Source organism: Cystoisospora suis (assembly GCF_002600585.1).
Source record: "Cystoisospora suis strain Wien I chromosome Unknown contig_695, whole genome shotgun sequence".
NCBI lineage: Eukaryota > Apicomplexa > Conoidasida > Eucoccidiorida > Sarcocystidae > Cystoisospora > Cystoisospora suis.
The window spans coordinates 34,659-56,164 of NW_027153496.1; the positions used below are offsets into that span (position 1 = coordinate 34,659).

Sequence of the window (21,506 nt, forward strand, 5' to 3'; positions counted from 1 at the left end):
GGGTCCCGCCGCGACGCTAACTACCAAGTAGTGCCTCCAAACTACGTGTGTAGTCACGACCTGAATGTGACTCGACTGACTAGTCAGTCTCAGAAAAAGAATGAGTTTCTGCGGAGAAGAGGCAGAGGGTCGGCTCTCCGGATAACAGTAGCGGGGCTTTGGTTTCTCCGTCCCTGCCACCTTTTGATGGGACGGTGTACCTGTCCTGACCGCTGCTGCTTGTAGCTCGTAGACTTATAACAGCCGTGAACGGGCGCCCACCTGCAGCACTTGTTGGACAGGCATAGCCTGCAGACCCTCGGTCTCGGCGGTGACTGAATCAGAAAGTGACTTTTTTCTGCTTTTTTTTCCAGTCAATGCCTCCCAGCAAGCAGACTGTGGGTCTTTGTACTGCCGCCTCGCAAGACCACTCGGCGGGCGTAAGGCTTCCCAAAGCGCCAACTTCAGCTTCCCAGGCGCGTATCCACATGGTGCGAGCGAACAATGAGTAGCCTTGTCTTTGTGTCAACGAAAACACACCATATCAGTTTGCTCGGTATATCGAGCTTTCTATTTGCAGACGGAAGTCTATTCTGTCAGCTCCACGAGATGGGACCGCTCGATTGCCCGAGTACAAGCCGAGGCGAATGTGCGTCTGGGGGCCGTCACGCCGTAGAACCTCAATCAGTCTTCTACTTGGCAACTACTCATTCATCGTGGGTTATCTCCGCCTCCCAGGCACATAACAGATAACAGGACATGACTAAAGAACACGGAGGTCAATAATTCGTGGATGCTTGGCCGCCTTTCTCAGATCCTTTTCGTTCTACATCCAAGTCTTGTCGTTTCACACTACCGTCCGGCACGGCTTGCTAACCGCTGGTGTACGGAGGCTTCTCTGTATTCGCCTGTCGCACTTTCTTTCATCTGGACAGCTCTTCAGTTTCTTTCCTCTTGTTCGTCTTCCGCTCTCTTTCCTTTTTTCACACTACGTTTCGACCCACCATCCGTCATCTGCGGTCTGCAGTTAATGGGAACAGGAGGCAGCGCTTCCTCGATGCTGTCAGGGATTCTGCTGTGCTGTCCACTTTGTCGCCTCCTCGCTGCCCTTCCCTTTGTCTTCTGGAATCTGCTGACTCGACTTTCTGTTGGTTTCTTCGCGCTAAGACATATCGTGAACAGACCTCCACAAGAGGTGTCCCAAAAAAGTCAGCTGCCGGCCCGCCTCAGCCCATCCAACAGACGAACAAGGCCGCCTTCTCGTGATCGAACTCAAGGGTTTGACTCTTGAGTTACCACTATTATGATCAAGCCATCCATGCGTTTGTCACGTGTTAGATGGGATGCTGACAGCTTCACGTTCAAAATTTCTCAGTTCCACCTTGTCTCCGATATCTCGTCGCCCCTCCCCTCGAACTCGCACCCATAGGTCAAGCTGCGTGTTTTAGTTGTTTTTTTTTTGTTTGATGACTAAGATTCTCGTCCTGTTTTCTTTTTCTATTCGTCGGAAGCCTTCGTTGCGCTATCCTTTCCTTCTTTCCGAAAGATGGGACTCTTTTGAAGTTTCTCCGTGTTGACGATGACCAGAAGCCGCTGGTTAGATGAAACGCATGCCCTGTAGCGCATCTCTTCACATAAGGTGAGCTCATGATTGCCTTCAAGCCTCGAAATCGACGTCACCCCGACTTCAAGTAAGGGCAACACTTGTTTTAACCGAGCAGACTTGTACACGGCTGACTGACATATCTTAAGAATGTCGTCTCCACTTACGCCGTCCGCAGCCGGTTCAGGTCCTCTGGTGCCGGCGGCATCTTATCCGACTTATCCTTCCTCTGCTCCATCATGCGTCGATGACTCGATCCATGCACCTGAAGGTGAAGGAGGTGAAGAAGAGGATGATGATGGACTTCCACCGTTAACTTCAGCAGACTATGTCCGCCTATTTGAAGCATCCATCTCTGTTTCTCTTAACCAGCAAGCGGAAATGCTGCTAATGACAGGGGGAGGTGTAGGTCATCACTTCACTAGCGCGACCCCTGAAGGATGTGCACCAGAAGAGGACATAGGTACTCTCTCACATACACAGCCTTCAATCCTAAGGCGTATTGTTTGGCAAAGGTTCTTAGGTTTATTACATGGAGATAATCCGCTAGAGTGGGAGAAACAGGTCAAAGCGAATCGGGCGTTCTACGTCAAGCTCCAAGAAGAACAGCAACTAAGTGCGAAACGTTTAACGTCGCTTGATCCGCAGAGATTTCATCCTCTTGCTTCCACAGCTGATAATCCATGGAGCCAGAAACAACAGAATGACTGTCTTTTAGAAGAAATCTGGAAAGATATTGAACGCACCTTTGCTGACCGGGCTCTCTTCTGTCGTGACACTACGCGTAAATCCTTACAACGCATTCTTTTCATGTGGAGCCGTCAGAATCAAGATGTATCTTATAAACAAGGCATGAATGAACTCCTAGCTATCTTCTATCTTATATGCTCAAGAGAAAATCTAGGTGCTTCAACAGCCTCTCATCCTAAAAGTGTAGACAAACAAACATCCATGGGCCCCTCTCCAGAGGCTTCTCCTGTATCTGAACCTATGCGTGTACTTCTCTCTGGAGGTCTGGATGACATTGAAGCAGATACCTTTTCCCTCTTCAATACTTTGATGAACACCTTCCTTATGAAGGCCGCTTACCTGCCTGCTCCTCCCCCTCCTAGTAAACCGGCGATGAGCAGTGTACATACAAATCTCTTGAAAGGATCTGGACCGTTAGGAAGAACTCTAGTAGGGAGTTCAGTAGGTGTCGGGGCCGCTGCTTCTTTATCGAATCAACCTCAACAATCAGCTATCCTATGGAGATGTAGTTATATCTTTGATACACTATTACGTAAAACGGATTCTGTCTTGTATGCTCACCTGAAAGAAATTGATATTCAGCCACAGTTGTTTCTTCTTCGATGGCTACGGCTTCTCTTCAGTAGAGAGTTTCACGTTCAAGATACACTCCTTATATGGGATGCTCTGTTTGCGGATGCATATCTTCAAAATCCTCTGAATGACGCCTCTCAGCATCATCCTGCCCTTGCAACAGGCTCTTCTCCGTCTATCTCATCTTCTCTCACCCGAGCATCGACAACCGCAGGCATCACGAGTCATACTTCTACACCTACAGCTACAAGAACCCTAGGCGGAGCGTCCACACGGGGTGGGACAGACCTCCTTCATAGTAGCAGTACAACAAGATTCTCTTCAAGTATGGGCGGCAGTGGCCCTTTACCACTAGGTGGAGTAGGGCTAGGGGTCTCTTCCCAGTCCTCATCGTCTTCCTCACATCAGCCTGATAAGCTGGGAGCTGCAGCATCTGCCAAACTTCCTCTTACCGATTACTTTGCGCTTGCTATGTTGAAATTTGTCAGAGAGAATCTCCTTGATAGTGATGAAACCTTGTGTCTACGGAGGTTATTGAAGTTCCCTCCTATAGAATCTCTTCAACCTCTCATTCTCCTTGCTCTCTCCTTACGTTCTGGTCAAAGAAGAAAACGTCAAAACGAGACGTCGCGAGGTGACGCCGTCTCACCGACCATATCTCCATCTTCAGGAGGAAGTGCTTCTCGAACCGGGAGGGGTGGCGGCGCTTCCTCTTCTTCAGCAAGACAAGAAGATAATGAGGGATTGTACAAGCTGTCGCCGGATGGTTCTTCTATGCTCTCTTCATCGTCATCATCGTCACCTTTTGGTCATGAAAACATCAACGGCAGTCAAGGAGATGAAAGAAGGAAACATCACCATAGTCATGCAGACCATTGTGCATCTACAAGAAAACATACAACAACACCCCTAAGTCCTAACACATCTGAACTACATAAGTCATCTTCGCATACTTCGATCTCTTCATCGTCTCGTCAGGGCGGCGGCCCCATCCATGTAGTAGGTGGTGGAGGCCTAGCTGCTTGTGTTGTTACCAGCAGTACGACTCCTCAGGCACAGCATCCGATGATGGAGGGCGGGAAGGCACCGAGTAGTCAAAGCGGTATGAATTCGCCTAGCTCTCATCACCATCATAGACATAGTAAGCCCCCGTTTCCTCGGAAACATGAAGAGGATGGATTAGACGCTGATCACCGCCGAAGGACGAAGGGAACGGAGACGCAGGTGCTGGTGGACCACCATCGTAAACAAAGGGGAGAGGGGTAGGTCGTTCCGCCTATTCGCTGTGTCCTCGCATGACGTGAGCTTTGATCACTTGCAAGAATCTATAGGGAGGATTAACACTGTGAACTTAGAACTGAAGGAGTGGTTCAGCAACGCTATAGATTGGTCTCAAGATGTCTCCTTCTGTTCAGACTCGCGGAGACTGCGCTGCGGGTTGATCTTCAGCGCCATGCTGGTCAAAAAACTGAAGAGACAGAAATCAAAATCACCGTATACATTCCATATCGATACCTGATAATATATACACATGCCACGTGAGGGGGAGACTTGCGGGCAGATATAACACCGCTGGCGATTTCTGTTCGGCTTTACTGCGTTGCTGGCGGGGATGAGCCACACTGTGAACGGCATTCACGTCGGATCTCACAGTTCGCTACCCCGCGAGTTCCTAGATAGGATGTAATCACCAGGCAGCTGGAGAAGGCTCACCGATCTTCATGGCCTTTGTCATTTCCTTCTCTGTACGTGGGTTTAGTATCTAGATTGAAGACAGCCTAGCTATGGTTTTAGCTCGATATCTGCACCCGTGTCCGTCACCTGAAAGCATCTGCCAACTCTCACATACACTTATAAGCGTAGATGTGTACATACACCTATACTTGTGTAACATAGGATTCGGTGAAACGTGAGTTCAGCGTGATGGAGTGCCCCGTCCTTGTGTGGGTGTTACAACAAGAAAGTATATGTGCACCAGAGCGTTTTGTAAGAGATGTCTTTTTTTTCACTGATGAGTAGCTATATTGTTTTCTTAGTTCAATATCAGGACAACTGCCTCCCTTGTGTTTGAACTGTCTTTACACTCCAGGACGATCCATAGTAGTAGAACCTCACTCAGTGGGACGGCCCTCGGTCAGCATGTGGCAGATATCGTAGCTACACTTCAAGAGGCAGCCACAACGGAAGCACAGATGGAAAAGGTGAATGGGTAAGTCGTTTGCCTTCACTTTTCTGAGCTCTGTCTGTGGAGGTGTTTTCGCCTTCCTTGGATGTTTCTTGCTCAACACTTAGTGGCTTCTCCATCAACGTAAAGCGCGACTGTGGAAGACTTCAGCTGTCTATCTGTCTGATAGACAGCAGGTAACAGTAATCACGAGTATCTCCGTGCCTCCAGTAGGTCACAGAGTCTCTGTACCCGTCTTTGCAACGAATGCTAACTCTCTCCCTCTCCTCCTCCGTAGCAGTAGTCTTCTCCTAGCCTTCGATGTACTGCATATCCATCGGAGCGTGAAAGGATGTCTGTTGATCTGCTTCAAGCTGTTGGTTCCGACACAGAAGAAAATGGCATGAGACTAGCTAAAAAGCATGACATTTAAGAAACGCAGACTGAGAATGGACTGCTAAATGATGAGTGAGAGGCCATGAGATAATTAGAGCCCTGGTCGTGACGAAGGGAAGGAAGAATAGGGGTAGGGGGGCCGCGCCGATCGAAAGACTCTTTTGAACACTCTTTGTCCAGTCGCCTTCCTTTGCGAGGTTTTATAGTGTTGTGCGCTGCTGTCGTGTCTCCTGCTCACCCTCAGGTGTCATGGTATTTCTTCGGCAGGAGCCCCGTCTTCAAGCCACACAGTTTCACTGTTACTCTCTTCCGCTCTCTCACGTCTAGTCTTAGTTCAGAGGGTTCTTGAGGGAGATGTAGAGTATAACCCCTCACTATTTGCAGATAGTACGGGGGAACTCACCCGTAGCAGAGTGGGCAATGGAGACGCTTCTGCTGACGTTATAGAAGGGTCCTCTGGTTCTTCTTGTAAAGCTTCAGGAATTGAACCCACGATTCTTGGGGCAGAAGAGATTTATGGCTCCGAAGGGGCTAGACGATTAGATGATGACAGAGATTCATATGGACGAGAGAATAGCAAAAAAATGGCAGACAATAAAACAGCAAGGAGGTCTGTCTCTCCACTCCCAGTTGTATCAGGCAGTCCCTCAACCTCCACAGTTTTCTCCCCGGGCGCATCAGAGGGAATCCGTCCAACACTGTTGTAAACAAAATGTCTTTTTGTGCTTCTTTTTCTTCCTCGGATCACGAGGAAATCTCATGGCGTGAAAACGGCTGGAACATTGTTTGGTGTTGACATCAAAGCTTCAAATTCACTGCCCTGAGATAGGTCACTGACAATGGAGAACATCGTGATGTATCCGGCGATTTAGTCTTCCTCCTAAAGCTCTTTTTAGATAGAGCGCATCATCTCGTGACACACGAGAAACGCTTCACTGCGGCTAAAGAGCAGAAGTCGAGCGGAGGCGGCAAGAGCGGGCGTGCGCTTGTGCGCTCACTCTGGCACTGTAGCCTTCGTAACTTCCGAGAAGGGACGGTACGGAGAAGAAAAGGAAAGTGCGATTGTACTGAGCGAGGTAGTGTCAGAGGAGTTACAAAAAACAGTGGTATTTTGTAAGACGTTGTTGTATGTTTGGTGTGTGCCGTCTTAAGTCACCCAGGGCTGAAAACCGCCATTTTTGACTACAGAGAAGTGTACTGCACCGGAAAAAGGCCGCATTGGAAGGCCTGGCTCTCTGGCACGTTTACCGTCCCACCCTTTCGCTGTCGGTGGTGCTGCGCTGGGTGTTGTGTGCACCTTGAACAATTAGTTGAAATGCCGAACTCTCATTCCCGAATACACGAGTTTCCTCTCCCGTACTGCGTCTGGTCAGCTGGCACTGTGAGCCCGGAACTCCGCCCAGAACCAGGGGAGCCCGCCCCCCGCTCGGACGACTTCACTCTGCTGAACAGATCAGACTTTTGAAGTTGCTGGGAGTGGTGCCCGTTCCTGTTCAGCTTCGCACAATGCATGATGGCCCACCAAATGCGATGGAGAGCGGCAACAGACAGCTCTCGGCAGAGTCTCTTTTCGCCGATAAGAAAGACTCCGTTCTTACAAGACGGTTCCGAAACATAAGCACTGATACCGAGGTGCTAGTGCAAACGGCCGGTGAGCTGGCCGTAGCACACACGCTGTTACTCTTGACCGTGCAGCAGGTCACCCAGATGGTGCAGGAGGGGCGAAATGCAGTCGAGTGTAAACAGTAGAGCACCGTACATCGCCTCTTCACACGGTGAACAAGTTCTCTCAGTTGAATCCGTCTACCTTGAGGTCTGGAGGAAGAGTGGCCGCTCTTTGGCAGCGAGGCTTGGCTTGTGGCTCGGTGGCTGACAGCGTGGAGACCTGCGACAAAGTTCTATCGCTGATTCGACGGAAAGTGATACATGGTCTGAGTCGGTCACGACTGAAGTCTAGCAATGTAGCTGACCTCTTCCGACCCATACAGAGAAGGTTTCGTCGCCCCGGGTGATGCACAACCTACTCCAGTTCATGACAAAAACGTAACCCCCTGTAACCCGATACGAAAATAAGCTCTCCCGTGAGCGTTGAGGAGGATCGACTGGTGCTGTTTCACGTCGGTCGACAGTAACAAATTCACTAGAAGATGACTGCGTGCTTTGCTTTCTTCGCTCTGCTATACGACCGGCGGCCGGTTTGCCGTTCTTCAGCGCAGATGACGGGGCTTCGGGTACTAGCCTGCACCTCGCGAAAGACGGTCGCGAGTAAGCCATGATAATCCACGCATGATTCTCCCCGTGCTGTAGAGGGTCGTAGATTACGTGTCACGTATCTTGCCCTCCCTCGAAGCCATCGCACGACCACCGCCGACAGTGAATGGTATGAGAGGCTTTGCCCTCCTCGGGTCACATTGCGCTTGGAAGCGATGACCGAGGGCCTACATGTATTCGGCTCGGCCTAGACTCGGTAATGAAGGCTAAAAGCAGCATCTACCGTAGAAAGACTTCGGAGTCTCACTCAAAGGAGGATTTGACTGGTTAAATCTGTCCCTTGAGAGTGTGTTGGGTGTCCACGTAACTTCACACCGGACTAAGATCACGTATCTGCCTATCGGGAGGTCATTCGCGAAGCTCGTGTGTACACGGTATTGAACTAGAGTCCCATCTCTTGGGCCAGCTCTTTCGAGCACACTTCTCTCCCTTTCAGCACGGCTGCGGAAGATCAACCAGGCGTAAGTGGGAGAAGACACATCGCATGCAATCACACCCAACGAGTACAGGCGGGTGAACTAAACTCAAAGTCTCCTAAGCTGTTAGAGCTGTGAGCTCTTTCTATGACTTTTCTTGTCTCTCTTTTCACTGATTATTCATACATGTTCATCAACATGTTTCGTTCTCTGTTCTCGGCCCCCCGATGTTGTGAGGTGTATCTCCACCATCGATCCTCCCATTGCTTGTTGCCCCTTGGACCATCATTCTTGGAACCTTTAAAAGAGCTCTTCGCCTCGTGAATTCATCTCTTCCTTGAGATCATATCTCGTTCCTTCTTCTCCTTATTTGTTTTAGATCCTCCTGTTTGTTTTCTTGCCCGCTGGTTCCACAGTTAGAGCCTTCCTTACGCTCCTTCTCCCTTCTGTCCTCACTCCCAGCGCGGATTGTTTCTAAAGCATCTGCCGAACATCTGCTGCTGGATCGTTTCTTCGCGTCGGTTTCTTTTCTTCTTTTTGTCTTCATCGGGTTTGACTTTTGGCCGCCTCTACTAACAAAACCTTCTGTCTACCCGCTATCTTACTTCTCATCAGTCTCCTTACCGCTTCTCCGATCCATCGTGATGGCCCAGTTACGTTCCCAGCCGCAGTTGTCGTCGTCATTGCCGTCGCACAACCTGAGTCTCCTGTCTACGGTTCGAACACCTTCAAGCCTGCATTTCCTTGGTCTTCTCAAACACAAGAAGACTCTTCTTTCGTAGATGTAGAACTGAACGAGGGGACGGCTACGTTGTATGTAATATCATCCGATGAGTATGCTCTCTCGGCCGGACTCGAAAGATTACCAAGTCCGCATAGATGACTACTTTTTTCTACCGGGAACTCCGGGCTTCAGAGGAGGCACAAGCCAGGCAACCAAGGAAGGACAGCATCCTGTTAGACCGCCTAAGAATGGCTATCGTAAATACTACCTTGCGCCAACTGCATAAGATGGATGATACGGAAAGCTTGTAGAGGTTTGACCCCCTAGCTTTACGTACCTCTTCCTGATGGTGCCTTCGTCGTTGTTCTTTCCGTCCACGATGAAGGAAGCCTCTCAATTTTGCTTTGTCTCCCATGAGAGAAGTTGGGGGAGTATCCTGGCCCTAAAATTCACATCCTCTCCTTTCTCTACAGTCATTTGATCATCGTTTTCATCTTCTCCTTTCTTTTCTTTCTTCTTGTCAAGTCTTCTCGTCCTACTATGTGACCTTCCCCTCTGGTACAAACATGTCGGCACCTACGTCTGACCCTGCGATGGAAGGCAGGGAGAGCAACAGCCGTAGTTGTAGAAGGGATGAGAAGACCTCGGAAGTATCAGATCGAGTGTCTACCCCGCAGCAGCGCATGCAAGACAGTATACAGGACAGATGGGTAGAGAATGAGACACGGGGAAATTGCTTGAGATCTTTCTCTCTTTCACGACATGGAGATCCATCACCATCTTCATCCTCCTTTCCTTGTTGTCTGCTTTCTTCTCTTCCCTTCACACCTCTTGGTTTAGAGAAGTTAAGCACATCAAACAGAGAACGAACAACGGCGGCGATCTTACCTGCAAGCCAAGCTGAACTTGGGCCGGAGCAACAGTCTCCATATGATGAAGGACTAAATCAGTTTGTCGGGAGAGATGTCGATGTCTCTTATAGAGATCCTGAATCTCTTCGGCAGATTTTCTTGAATCTTCTTGAAGTAGATGAAGACTTTTACCATCTTGGTTCTGAGAAACGTAGTGACGAGAGAATAGAAAGAAGAAGAAGCAGGAAATGGCGAGGTGGTCCTGCAGATTCAATAGAAGAGGAAAACAACTCCTCTTCACATCAGTCATCATCTAGTTCTACAGGGCTACATAGTGACGATAATAAGGAACATGAAGCAAGTGGTGAGGATAGGAAAAAAGAGAAGAAGGTGAAAGGGTATCACCGTCCTCCTAAGAACACTGTAGTGGCGCCAGGGCAAAAGGCTCTTATAGATGTTGATTTACATACTTCTTCCTCCTCTCGGTTATATGCTCTTCGAAGATTTCTTCTCTTTCTCTATTACCCTCCTCCGACCGTCACAGGTCTTTCTTCTTCTTCATTTCCTTCTTTTCGATCTTTATTGAGAAAACTTCATACAGATCTCATGATGTTTTCCTATTCTTTGAACAGTTCATCTTGTATGTCTCCTCTTCTTCATCATTGCCATATGAGAAGTCCACGTCATTCTTCCGCTGCAATGTCATCTATCACCTCTGTTCCCTCAAGGCTTCTCCTGACTCTAGTTGGATCTCCGTCCTATCACATAGGTCAAGCCTGTATTGATTCTGAGATCCTTATCGATGCGGATAACCGTCAGATAGCTCTTTCATCTCTCCCTGGATTTCATCGATCCACCATCTTCATTACGAAAAGTTTTCCTATACAAGGAAGACTTCTTCGGATCGCCTTAAGTACGGGCCTTTCATTCCATCAGTGCTCGCCATCCACCTTCTATGAACAGACCTCTTCTCCTACAACATCTTTCTACCCTTCTTTGCTCTCACCCTGGGTAAGGATGAGTCGGCCTATAAGAAAAGGGACGCCGGGTAGTTATGAAGAGAAGAGTTTACTCATTGTTTTACAACGCAGTGCTGACTGGAGCTATGGTGGGGTTCAATTCTTTACTGGGAATGATGACGATGAAGGAGGAGGAGAATGGCCTACAGGTAATCCTTTTCGGTGTGGTATTGATACAGGTGGCATCTACGTACCTACTCCTTTCACACCTCAACAGGTCTGGGGTGTATGTACAGCTGACCGGGAGGGAGGGAGGACATATGGTGCTATCGTTGCCGCATATCAACCGAGAATCTTTTCAGACGTCTCACAGTACCTTCCCATCTCATCACCTTCCCTTTCTAGACAAACCAGACATATCGCTTTTTCTATTACATCAACTGAATATGGGGATGGAGCCCTCCAGCCTAAACCTCTTCTCTTCAAGTGTTGCCCTTGCTGCTGTCTTAGTAGTCCCTCTTCTCATACAACATCGCTAGATAGGAAAACTTCCTCAACTTTGTCATCTTCTTCCTGCTCCTCCTTCTCCTTCTCCCCTTCTTCTTCTTTCTCAATGTTGAAGCCAAGTCATACTGTTTCATCCCTCACTCCTAACAAGGAAGGTCATGAGGGCGATCACTGCATTCCCCCCTATCACCCGGTCAAACCTACTGAACCACGAAAGAGAGATCCTCGACAACACCTAGAGAGACCCGGAGCAGTAGAAGAAGCAAGATATGGCTCTTCAGATCCACCGCCTTTATCTCGCTCATGTCCTTGGTTATCTGTCCTATCTCTTCCTCCTCTTCCTTCGGGTGTATCTTCTCCTTGTTCTTATGTTTCATCTTCATCGTCAAGGTTAACTATTCTTCCAGAAGACCTTTTTCGAGTCCTTTGGGTATGCGATCTTCCTGGCTTCCCATTGTGCCTAGTCTACTCTGTACAAACCCATCGATATCTCCTTTGCCTTCTACACTCGATTCTTTCTTCAACTTCTTATTCAGACATACAGGCTTATAAATGGAAGGTCGAACAAGAATGGATCAGATCGCCTCATCTACGTAGACACATTTCACACTTACCTACCCATATGCGTTTGGCTGCTCAGTTAGCTTACGCATCACCATCTCTCGAAGCCATTCAACTTCATTCCTTTCCTTCCTCTTCTTCTCTTCTTCATGAAACAGACTTGTCGTCTGTCGATAAGAGGAGTCGTACGGATCGTAGAGAACACCTACATCCCTGTACCACTTCACCTGGGCATGCACCAAGGAATCCTCCACTCGAGGAAAAGAGCTGTGAAGCCCTCTCAGGGACGGGAGTTAGAAAAGATCAATCCGAGAGACGAGAGAGAGATTCGAGAGACAGGGACGCAGGTTCTTCTTCTTCTTCTTTTCACACCTGGTGGGAGACGTGTCATAAGACACAGTTGATCTTTCTCCCTATGTCGTCGAGTAGAGGACAAGTTTGTGACCATGTGGGGAAGCCAGCCAGACAAGAGACGAAGGACAAGAGGAGCTTCTCTTTCTCTTCCTCCTCACATAATAGAGTGTATGAGCGTTTACGATTAGCGATTCTTGACGAAGAAAACTTCTCCCTCTCACTTGTTCCTGTCTTTCCGACTTTAGATCTTTCAGAGTCTCCATGGCATCTTGAGGAAGGAGATGTGCATGTGATCCACAATGTTGTCTCGGTCGTTGCTCTTAACTCATCGAAGTCAAGTGGACAGAGAGATCTCTTACCTCTGCATGCAGTCTCTATGGAGACACATCGAGTCGAACCTGACGGGGGCGGAGGAAGTGGGGTCTCCTCTTCTTCATCGTCATCATGGATGCTCGATGTATCGATTCTTTTACCTTCTCCTGAGAGTGACAGACAAAGGAAGAGCTCAGTCAGGAATAAGAAAGAAAGGGAGAGAAAGAAAACAGGAGAAAGAAGATGCAAGGCATATGATTCTTCTGTCCACTCTGATGCGATAGAGAAGGAGAGGGGACAGCAAGGAAGAATGGCCTCCCATACGATTGAAGCTATGAGGAGAAGAACAAGAGGTGATGTTACAGACGAAAGGACAAGAATGACGGAAATACCGAATTCTTCTTCTTCTGTTTCTTGTTCTTCTTCTTCTTCCGCAGATGAAGACGAAAAAGAGATGTATGAAGGAAAGTCATCTGGGATCTTGACACTTCGATTGAATGTCTCAGAGATACCTCGATATCTTCTTGTTCTTCATAGAGGAGGAGCTTTAGGTCTCTATGCGGGTCATCAGCTTCTCACCTTATTATCTCTTAACATGCCATCCCCAGCTTTTACATCAGTGCCATTGAGGAATCTAGTCCATCCACATAAAACGCCGCGTGGAGAAGAACTTTCTTCTTCTTCTTCTTCGTCTTCCTCTTCTTCTCCTTCTTCAGATGACAATTTCTTAGGACTGGAAATCCCAAGTGGTGATGTCTTAATGAAGGAGAGGAAAGAAGACCTGATCACATATAAACGGGAGGTTTTGAGAGAAAAAGAGATGGAGGAAAGAAGAGGTGTCTGTCATGAAGAAGGCCACAAGATGCATGAGAGAAGCGCGGCGAAGTACGTGAAAGAGTGCGAGCGAGATCATGGTGATCAGGGGAGGAATGACGTGGTTCTCATGGCTCTCTCTCACCCTGTTGAGAATCGATTCAACATCACGCTGGTAAGATATCTCGGCATTGTGCATCTGCTTGTCTTGGTACATGGCCTCACTCGATCTCTTCTTCTCACTCTGAAAGCGACAGTGGAGTGCATATAAGAAAAAGACACTCTGTACTCGTTGTGGAATGGAGATATGTAGAGATGTAGGTACATACATGCTGTACACACATGCTACATACAACAGATATGGCTTCGCACATAGATAGGGTTACGAGGGGTTATAATCCGCTAGTAACGACGGATGTCTTCCTTTCACATACATAAGGGAATCCATTCTGCCCATCATAATACGCCATCATACTTGTTTCATCTACGCATCTCCTCTACATACTTCTGTCCTTCGTTCCTTCTCCTCTCCCCTTCTTTCGTTTCTTTCATGGGGCCCTCGGCAAGCGTTTCTTTTCTTCGTGATCTCACTGGATGGCGGCGGGGGGGAGGGGGGTGGCCTGTCTTCTTTCGTCTCCTTTTCCACATTCACTTGTTTCGGTACTTCTTTTCATGCGGTTGTTTATCATTCTTCCCTGTCGTATATCTCGCTTTTCTCCTTTCAGCTTCAAGCGGACTCTCTTATGAAACAGCGATCATTTTCGTCTACTTCTCTTCGCGAGAAAGCTGTCTGTGCATCTCCCCGTCTTCTGCCATCCTCATCAGCTTTTATAGACTCTTCTTCTTCTTCTCCGTCTTCATCTCCTCTTTCTTCCCCTCCCGCTGTAAGGAGTCTTTTGAAGACATTCCGTTGCAGTATCCAGCTTTCTCCCTCTCATGTTCTTCTTCGCTGCTGTATAGAAGCCTTGCTATCTCTTCTACCTCCCCTAGGAGCATTGAGAGTGCTTAGAGCTCTCTTTCAATGGTGTCTCAATCCTGTAGGAGGACAGGCAGCAGTTCTACGTGAAAAATATCTACTTCATTCATCTTCTCAATCTTCTACATGCCATGGAGCTTACAGTCATCCCCTACCCTCCTCTGTCCTTTCAAAAGTCCAAGAAAGCACCTCGGTATCATCATCTTTTTCCTCTCCATCCTATCCAGCTGAAGTGCACATACACCAGAAACATCGTCAGCATTCCCCTGTCTCCCCTTCCCCCCATGACATCGTCTCGATTTCCTCTTCCTCAGAACTCGAGTGGGAGGCTTTTCGTTCTCTTCTATCGGCTGTGGCGGTCCACCGTCCCTGTAGATGTAGATCGAGATGCTTTGGTCACCAGCAGTCTTTCTCTCCTCAGAAAGAAGAGAATAGAAAAGTCTTACACCCTCCCTGTTCTTTGTCCCCGTCTCCTCTTTCTCAGCGAGATCAACAGCATAACGACACCCTCTCGTCTATTCCCTGTTCTCACCTTCCTTCTCCTTCATCGTCGAGTTCAGAGATACAGTTTCTCGAAGAAAGTCCTGGAAAGAAAGAGTCTTCTTCTCTCTTAAAGACTCTTAAAGAGAAGGTTTCATACACTCAAGCGATTTCTGAGACACAGAAGACGCCCCCGGGTATGTTGGAGATGATAAAGAAGAAGAAAAAGACAGAGGATGGTTGTGATCTGGTGAATACGATCTTATCTGCTTACCGTTCAGTAGTGAAGGAAGAAGAATCGATGATACAAAAAAAGAAGCTCCTTGTTCAAAGGAAAAGTCGCGGAGGAAGTTATCTTTCTTCATACGTACCTTGTATGTATGGTACTTCACATACACATCACATAGACTCTTCTCTCTCTTCTGCATTTTCCAAGCATACTTCTCAAGATGGTGGTAAGAAGAATGACGATAATCTTTCTCCATCTATAGACCGACAAAAACAGGAATTTCATCTCACCCAAGGAACCAAACAATCGATAGGGAGTAGTAGTAGTAGTCTTCCCAGCAGTGATAAGAAAGAGGCGAAGGATGGGCTGAGGAGAAGAGGAAGGAGAGGAGCAGGAAAAGGAGGCTTCGTCACTCAATTAGCTTCAGCAGCTTTTAGTAGTGAGGAAGAAGATGAAGATAACGACTTCTTATTAATAGATGCTCCTGCAAGTAAACGTCGGAAGTCTGGCCATGCAACTTCTTCTCCTGTATCTCTAACGAAGAGAAGGGGAGAAGATGAAAAGAAAGACGAAGAAAAACTCACCGATCTCTCTTCTGCTTCTTCTCTTCCTTTACCTCTTCAACACGAGTCATTGAGATATAGCCTACGTCTCCGAGAGAAGAGAGTTGGAAGCCCTAGGAAAAAAGAGACGGAGAGTGATCACCATACAAATCAGAGTATTCGGAGCACGAAGACTATGATGAAATCTTCAGCTAGCCAAGGACAACAACACCACCGCTCGTCCACCCGGAGAGCATCGAAGCCCCGTGACCCTGAGGTAGGGAAGACCATCGAAGTCGAAGAAAAAGAAGAAGCGAGTGGTGAAGTGATGAGCAGGAAACATCGCTATCGTGAGGAGCAGGACAAAGAAGAGGAAGATTTCTTCTCTTCTTCTTCTTCTCCTCCATCTGTCTTGCGTTGTAACCGCCAGAGAGTTATTCTTGAGACATTGAGAAGGCTAGGCTATCTTCATTCATTTCAGGAAGTAGGAACGATTCATGGGAGAAAGGGGCCTACTAGGAAAGAGAAAAATGTCGTTGAAGAATCTTTAAGAACCAGTAGACTGCAAAGTAAAGGAAAGAAAGATAAGAATCAAGAGCTTTCTCTTCAACCTTTCAGAGAAGGTCTCTTGCAAGAGTTCTCTTCGGATGCTTATCTGTCTTCTTTCGTCCACGACATTCTTGACTTCTCTACAGATAGTACTGAAGGTGAGGCTGACGAAGATAAGGAGGAAGGGGGGCTACAAAAGGCTCGAGAAGCAGAAGAGAAGGATGATGAAGAAGAAGAATCTGATAAAGAGAATTGGTGTGAAGAGGTCAACTCACTCTTACCAAGATCTCTTCATTCTTTCAGTCGGAGTCAACCCCCTTCAATGGAACCAGAAGGAAAGAAAGCCTCGACAAAATCTTTCTCTTCATCTTTTTCTCCTCTTCTTTCTTCAACTCTTCAGCCAGATGTCTCTGAATCCCATAATACATCTCCCTATCCTCCTTTGTCCCCCTTCAACTTCATCTCGAAGGGCCTTCAATCTTCTTCTTCTTCGTGTTTGTGCACTTCCTCTCCTACAGGTCTTTGTCTTGAGCGTGCGTTTCCTTCGTATGGTTTACATGAGTATCTGCCTCAGATTTTTCTGATCTTGCATGCGCTATTTCAAGATTTACTTCTCCGGAAAGATACGGAATCTCTCTGGAGAAGTCTAGGACAACTTCTACTCCATCTCTCTTCTTCACCTCATTTCTATCTTCCTGCGTTTTCTGAGTATTACCGATCTATAGGCATTGTTCTTCTTGTTGATCTGCCTAGGACTCAAGGGTTTCCAGCCTATTCACTGCCTATAGCCTCATCCGGCTTCTCCTCCTTCTCCTCCTCCTCCTCTACGTCTTCATCGCATCACACCTGTACACATCGTATGATAGATCCTTTCACTTGTGAACTTGATCTTTCTTCCTTTTCTGAAAGCATGAAAGAAGAAAGAGAAAGGGCGAGGAAACAATCGACTCTGTCCTCGTCTTCTTTTCCTCTGGAATTTCATCTAGAAGAAAGAAGAGAAAAGGACCGCGACGACCTCTACGAAAATCAATGCCTTTGGTCGGAGATGCATTCATGGGCTACACCGCCTTCTATTCTCAGCTGTATTGAAGAGCTCTGGATGAGTCAGAAAGAAAGATCTCTACGAGAGGCAAGGTCTTTCTCATCTTCTCTTCGTCGATCAAAGAGTCGATATCATCGATGCTCTTCACCTCAGCAAACAGACATGTCTCTCTCTTTTACATCTTTACTATCGTCTTCGTCAGAATCGAGAGATGAAGGAGAAGAAAAAGAAGACGGAAAGACAATCCGTAAGATACAGGCCTATCGTCATCCAAGTGGAGATGTAGATCATAACACACCAAACACGTCTCAGGAGGTTATCCTCGATTACAGCAGTAGGTGCGATAAGTCGGTCAACGCCAAGGCGGCTATTGATCCTTTTCTTCCTGCGAGTCTGGCATGTTCTTTCTATAAAACACCTCGTGAGAAAGACCATAGAAAGAAAAAGACTAGCAAAGGTAGTCCTCTTTCTTCTTCAACTTCGCTTCCTCAGATTGCCGACCGTTCTTTTCTTCGTCAGGGGGCGCAGAAGAAGCCCCCCCCTACGTTATTACAGGCGGCGTTGGCTAGACTTGAGAAGCGGCGACATGGTGCAGATCTATTCGATGACTTGTTTCTCTTAGGGGGAGAAGAGAAGAAAAGAAAGAAAGAGAAAGAAAAGGAAGACGAAAAGAAGAGAATAGAGACCAAGTCTGAGGTATCAGGTTGCATGCTAACAATGAGGGAAGGTCTCGAACCTTCACAAGAGAAAGATGAAGAGAGGGAGAAGAAACGGAGTGAGAGATGTCTTGAAGAGCGAAGGATAAAGACCAAGGAGAGATCTCTAAGAGAAAGAAAAATCTCTATGATGAGTAAGCAGCTACTCGAGGAACAAATAGAAAGGAGAAGAAATAAGAAGATCTCTGCAGCAGAAACACAGAATAAGAAGAAAGAAAGCCCAAGGACACCCCCACGTCAGACACCGTCGAACCTTCTTCCTCTTCTCTCTTCGTCTTCTTCTTCTTCTACTGTTTCTCATGGCGTGTCTCCCTGGTGTAAAGGGACTGAAGATTGTGAAGCCACTGTCTTTGCACGCCAGCAGAGTGAAGGAGAAGACGTTAGGAGAGACGTGAGATTTCACAGAGACGATATGAGGGGGACATCTCGCTCGTGTGCTTTTTCAAACAAGATGACGTCTGTGAGGCTCGTCTATCATCGTACGCCTCAACGTTCTTTTCCTTTAAGCCGGATGGTGTTAGACTTCTTCTCGATGCTAGATAAAGCCATCAGAAGAAGGGAGAGAAGAACGATCAGAGGGGGAGAACAAAGTAAGAGACGAGGGAAGACATATGATTTTCACAGAGACTTAATTCATATCCTTGAGAAACTTGTCTCGATATACGGCTTCAATCGACATCTCTTTCGCTCTCTTATTCTTCCTATCCAGATTCCTTTCAATGAAGTTTTCAACTCTCTGAAGCTTATCATCGGAGATGATATGACAGGGTTCTTTACGACCTTTCTTTCCTCATCTCTTACAAGGACCTTCTTTCCCACAACTCCATTGACTCTTACTTCTTCTTCCTCTTGTTCTTTCTCTTCCTTTTCTGACCTTCTTCTTAGGTCTCGTCTTCATGGAGGGCCATATGATATCACAGAGATGTTTATTGAAGCTTGCCTTCTTCTGAATCGACGTGATATCGCTATGAATGCTTTCTTGATGTTCCCGTCGATTGTCGCGACTCCTACTGTCCTATGGACACGAAATTCTAAAGATAATAAGGAAGATCGATGCACTCCGGCTGTATCGACTCAAATCGATTCTTTGATTCCCTCGTCATTAAGCCGAGAATGCCCCGATGTTGCTTGGAAAGAAAAAACTTCAAATGGTCGCAGTTTGCCATCAGAAATGTCTCCTCCCTTCAGTTGTGCAGGTCTTTCTATACGACTTCTGATAGGAGAGACGTGTATTTTCTCTCCGGGGTCGAGAGGGGGAGGAGAAAAGGATGCTCCAACATCTCTCTGTTCTTCTTCTTCTTTGTCTGTTTTCTCTTCTTTTCCACCTAGCCGAGTGTTTGCTCCTCGAGAGTATTCTGACATGTCAACTACGGAGAAAGGTCGTGAAGAATCAGAAGGTCTCTCTTCATCTTCAAGACTTGCTTCGGATCGAGATAAGAAGCATAAGAAGGACGATGAAAAGACGAAAAAGAAGAAAGAAAGGTCAGGTTTTCTAAGTCGCTGGGGCGGTCTCGCCCCAGAAGTGACGTCATGGATCCATGGGATGTATGATGACAAGCGACTTGAATCGATTGCGTTGGCTCTCGATCCTACAGCTGTACGTCGTATCGATGTTCTTCTTTCTTCTGAAGCTTTCTCATCTCTCGCGAATACTTCAGCATCTCCTATGAACCCAGGTACATCTCTGAATGGAGACGAGCCTTCGAACTTTCTTCTCTCTCTCTCTGAAGAGACTGAAGATGAAGAAGAAGATGACCAACAGCATGGGGTCTTTTCACCACCTACTGCTCCTCTCACAGATAGACAGCTCTTTCCCCCTACTCCTACCATGGATCCTTCTTCCTCTTCCACTACCCCTCTACTCAATCCAGATATGATGAATGGAAGACATCGAGAAGGAGAAGAGAGACCAGCACCAAGAACACTTTCCTCCTCCTCCTCCTCGTCGGCTTCTTCTTCTTCATCTTTCCTCGTAGAGAAACTTCCTCCCTTTGATTCAGCGCTTGCTTACGCCGCACGTGATAGAGGGATTGCGTTACAACAAGGCCTAAGTCTCGGACGTGGGGCTCTTATGCTTGGATCTCTGCTAGGAGAAGGACGGGGGAATGAAGCCTTCGATGTCCGACCATCAAAAGAAGGAAGTAGCAGCGGCAATGAAGAAGGTAAAGAAGGTATCTCTTCTCTATTAACGTTGATAGATATCCCTCCGATACAAATGAGAGTTGCACTGGTTCTCAAAGCTCTCATCTCTACACCTGCGGGGGGGGGGAGTACGGAGCTGAACAGAGACGACGGTGGCGACCTTGGATCTGAAGAAGAGATTCATCCAGATGAAGAGGAAGAAGAAGATGCCGTCATCTCTGGGGGAAGAAGAGAAAGACGAACAAGAAGATGGAGAAATGCCCAGGCCAATTCTTCTCAAGGAGTAGAAGAAGATGATGGTCTACTTGAAGACGAAGAAACACAGGAGAGATGGATAGACCCTTTCTTCGACAGACATTCTTCTTTTCCTCGAGATCCCTTTCATCTTTCATCTTTCTTTCCTCTGGATTCTTCTTTACATCGTCATCTTTCATCTCATTCTCCCGATACGTCACCCTTCTTATCACCTTTGCCTATCTCTTTCTATTCTTCTTCGTCTCCTCCTCTTCCTTTTTTCTCTTCAGTCCCATCAGCTATCTTACCTCTCAGCTCCTCACCCCCTTCTCTCTCTTCTTCTTCCTTCTCCTACTATACCTTTCCTTCACAAGTCCTTACTCGCGATACTCAACGTCAGCCAAGAGATCAAGATGCCTGGGTCCACTTCCATAATGCATGCGCCTCAGCCTTAGCTTTACCTTCGGTATTTCCCCCCGCATTTTCATCATCTCATCCTGTCTCTTCTTCTTTTTCGAGTGATCCGACCTGCTCGTTGCTCTCGTCGGAGCTTTTCTTTGTGACTGAGCTGATTCGCCGAAAGGCTTCCGACAGAAGACCTTCTTCTTCTTCTACACTTCGAGGAGCGTCGGGAGAACGAAGAAAAGAAGAAGAGACCGATCTTGACTCACAACAAGAAAAGTCAACGGGGAGAAAAAGAAGAGGGCGAAACAGATCATTCGATCATCATAACAAGAGAAGAGGACCAACTTCCTCCTTTCTTTCTTCTCTCCATTCTTCTCCACCTTCGCCATGTCTTTACGTGAAACAACGAGACCATGAAGCTTTTGCGGAGTTCCTTCAGAACCACGGAGAAGCGTATACTCCGGATGAATTTGGAGGGTTTATATTAGGCTTGGGTCTAAGAGGCTACTTTCATAAATATAGCGCCTATGAAGGAGAATCGACGTGGCTCCGTCTCCTATGGGAAGCGTTTGATCAAGAAACCGTCCAGACAGGTCTTATCTTAGGGTTAACAGGCAGTTTCGCAGGGACAAGATTGAAGTCTATAGAGCAGTTATGCCTAGCTCATCTACCTTATTCTCTTCACGATAGCTTCGTTGAAGTGGAGATGAAATCTTCGCCGCAGTGCGCCGGTCTCCTAGGCTTAGGACTTCTCTATTCATGTACGTCAAGTCAAGCCCTCTCACGTCTTTTACTCTATCATTTCCTCAGGCCTCCTTGTTTACTCTCCGATAAACAGCATCTCGATCGTGGTGCTTATGCACTCTCTGCGGCATGGGCTATAGGTGCTCTATGGTCGGGGTGTCACCAGCCGCATAGAAAGAAGTTCACTCTAGCTCACGAGAAGGAGAAGAAGAAA

The 21,506-nt window shown here is 47.3% G+C and overlaps 2 protein-coding genes across 2 annotated transcripts in view; both read left to right on the forward strand.

The window, feature by feature from the left end:
• The first annotated feature begins 679 nt into the window (after window positions 1–679).
• On the forward strand, window positions 680–6,817 carry CSUI_001740 (tbc1 domain family member 5). Its single transcript, XM_068061945.1, has 3 exons — window positions 680–4,167; window positions 4,995–5,114; window positions 5,710–6,817. Exons 1-3 carry the CDS (start codon window positions 1,733–1,735, stop codon window positions 6,170–6,172), a joined length of 3,018 nt encoding a protein of 1,005 aa, XP_067926081.1. The 5' UTR covers window positions 680–1,732; the 3' UTR covers window positions 6,173–6,817.
• Window positions 6,818–8,442: 1,625 nt separating this feature from the next.
• CSUI_001741 (proteasome cyclosome repeat-containing protein) overlaps window positions 8,443–21,506 on the forward strand; it is a gene marked incomplete at its 3' end in the record, with an annotated part of 13,289 nt that continues 225 nt past the window's right edge. Inside the window, exons 1-2 of the mRNA XM_068061946.1 lie at window positions 8,443–13,408; window positions 13,959–21,506. The exon at window positions 13,959–21,506 is cut by the window's right edge and continues 225 nt beyond it. Of these exons, the coding sequence (XP_067926082.1) occupies window positions 9,443–13,408; window positions 13,959–21,506 (11,514 nt within the window). The 5' untranslated portion in view covers window positions 8,443–9,442. The remainder of the gene's footprint in view (window positions 13,409–13,958) is intronic.

Excerpts from the sequence above, each read along its gene's own strand:
- CSUI_001740 (XM_068061945.1), top strand. The coding sequence starts at position 1,733 with ATGTCGTCTCCACTTACGCCGTCCGCAGCCGGTTCAGGTCCTCTGGTG. Across the intron at positions 4,168-4,994 it reads CGTAAACAAAGGGGAGAGGG|GACGATCCATAGTAGTAGAA; the intron begins GTAGGTCGTTCC and ends TTTACACTCCAG. Across the intron at positions 5,115-5,709 it reads CAGATGGAAAAGGTGAATGG|GTGTCATGGTATTTCTTCGG; the intron begins GTAAGTCGTTTG and ends GCTCACCCTCAG.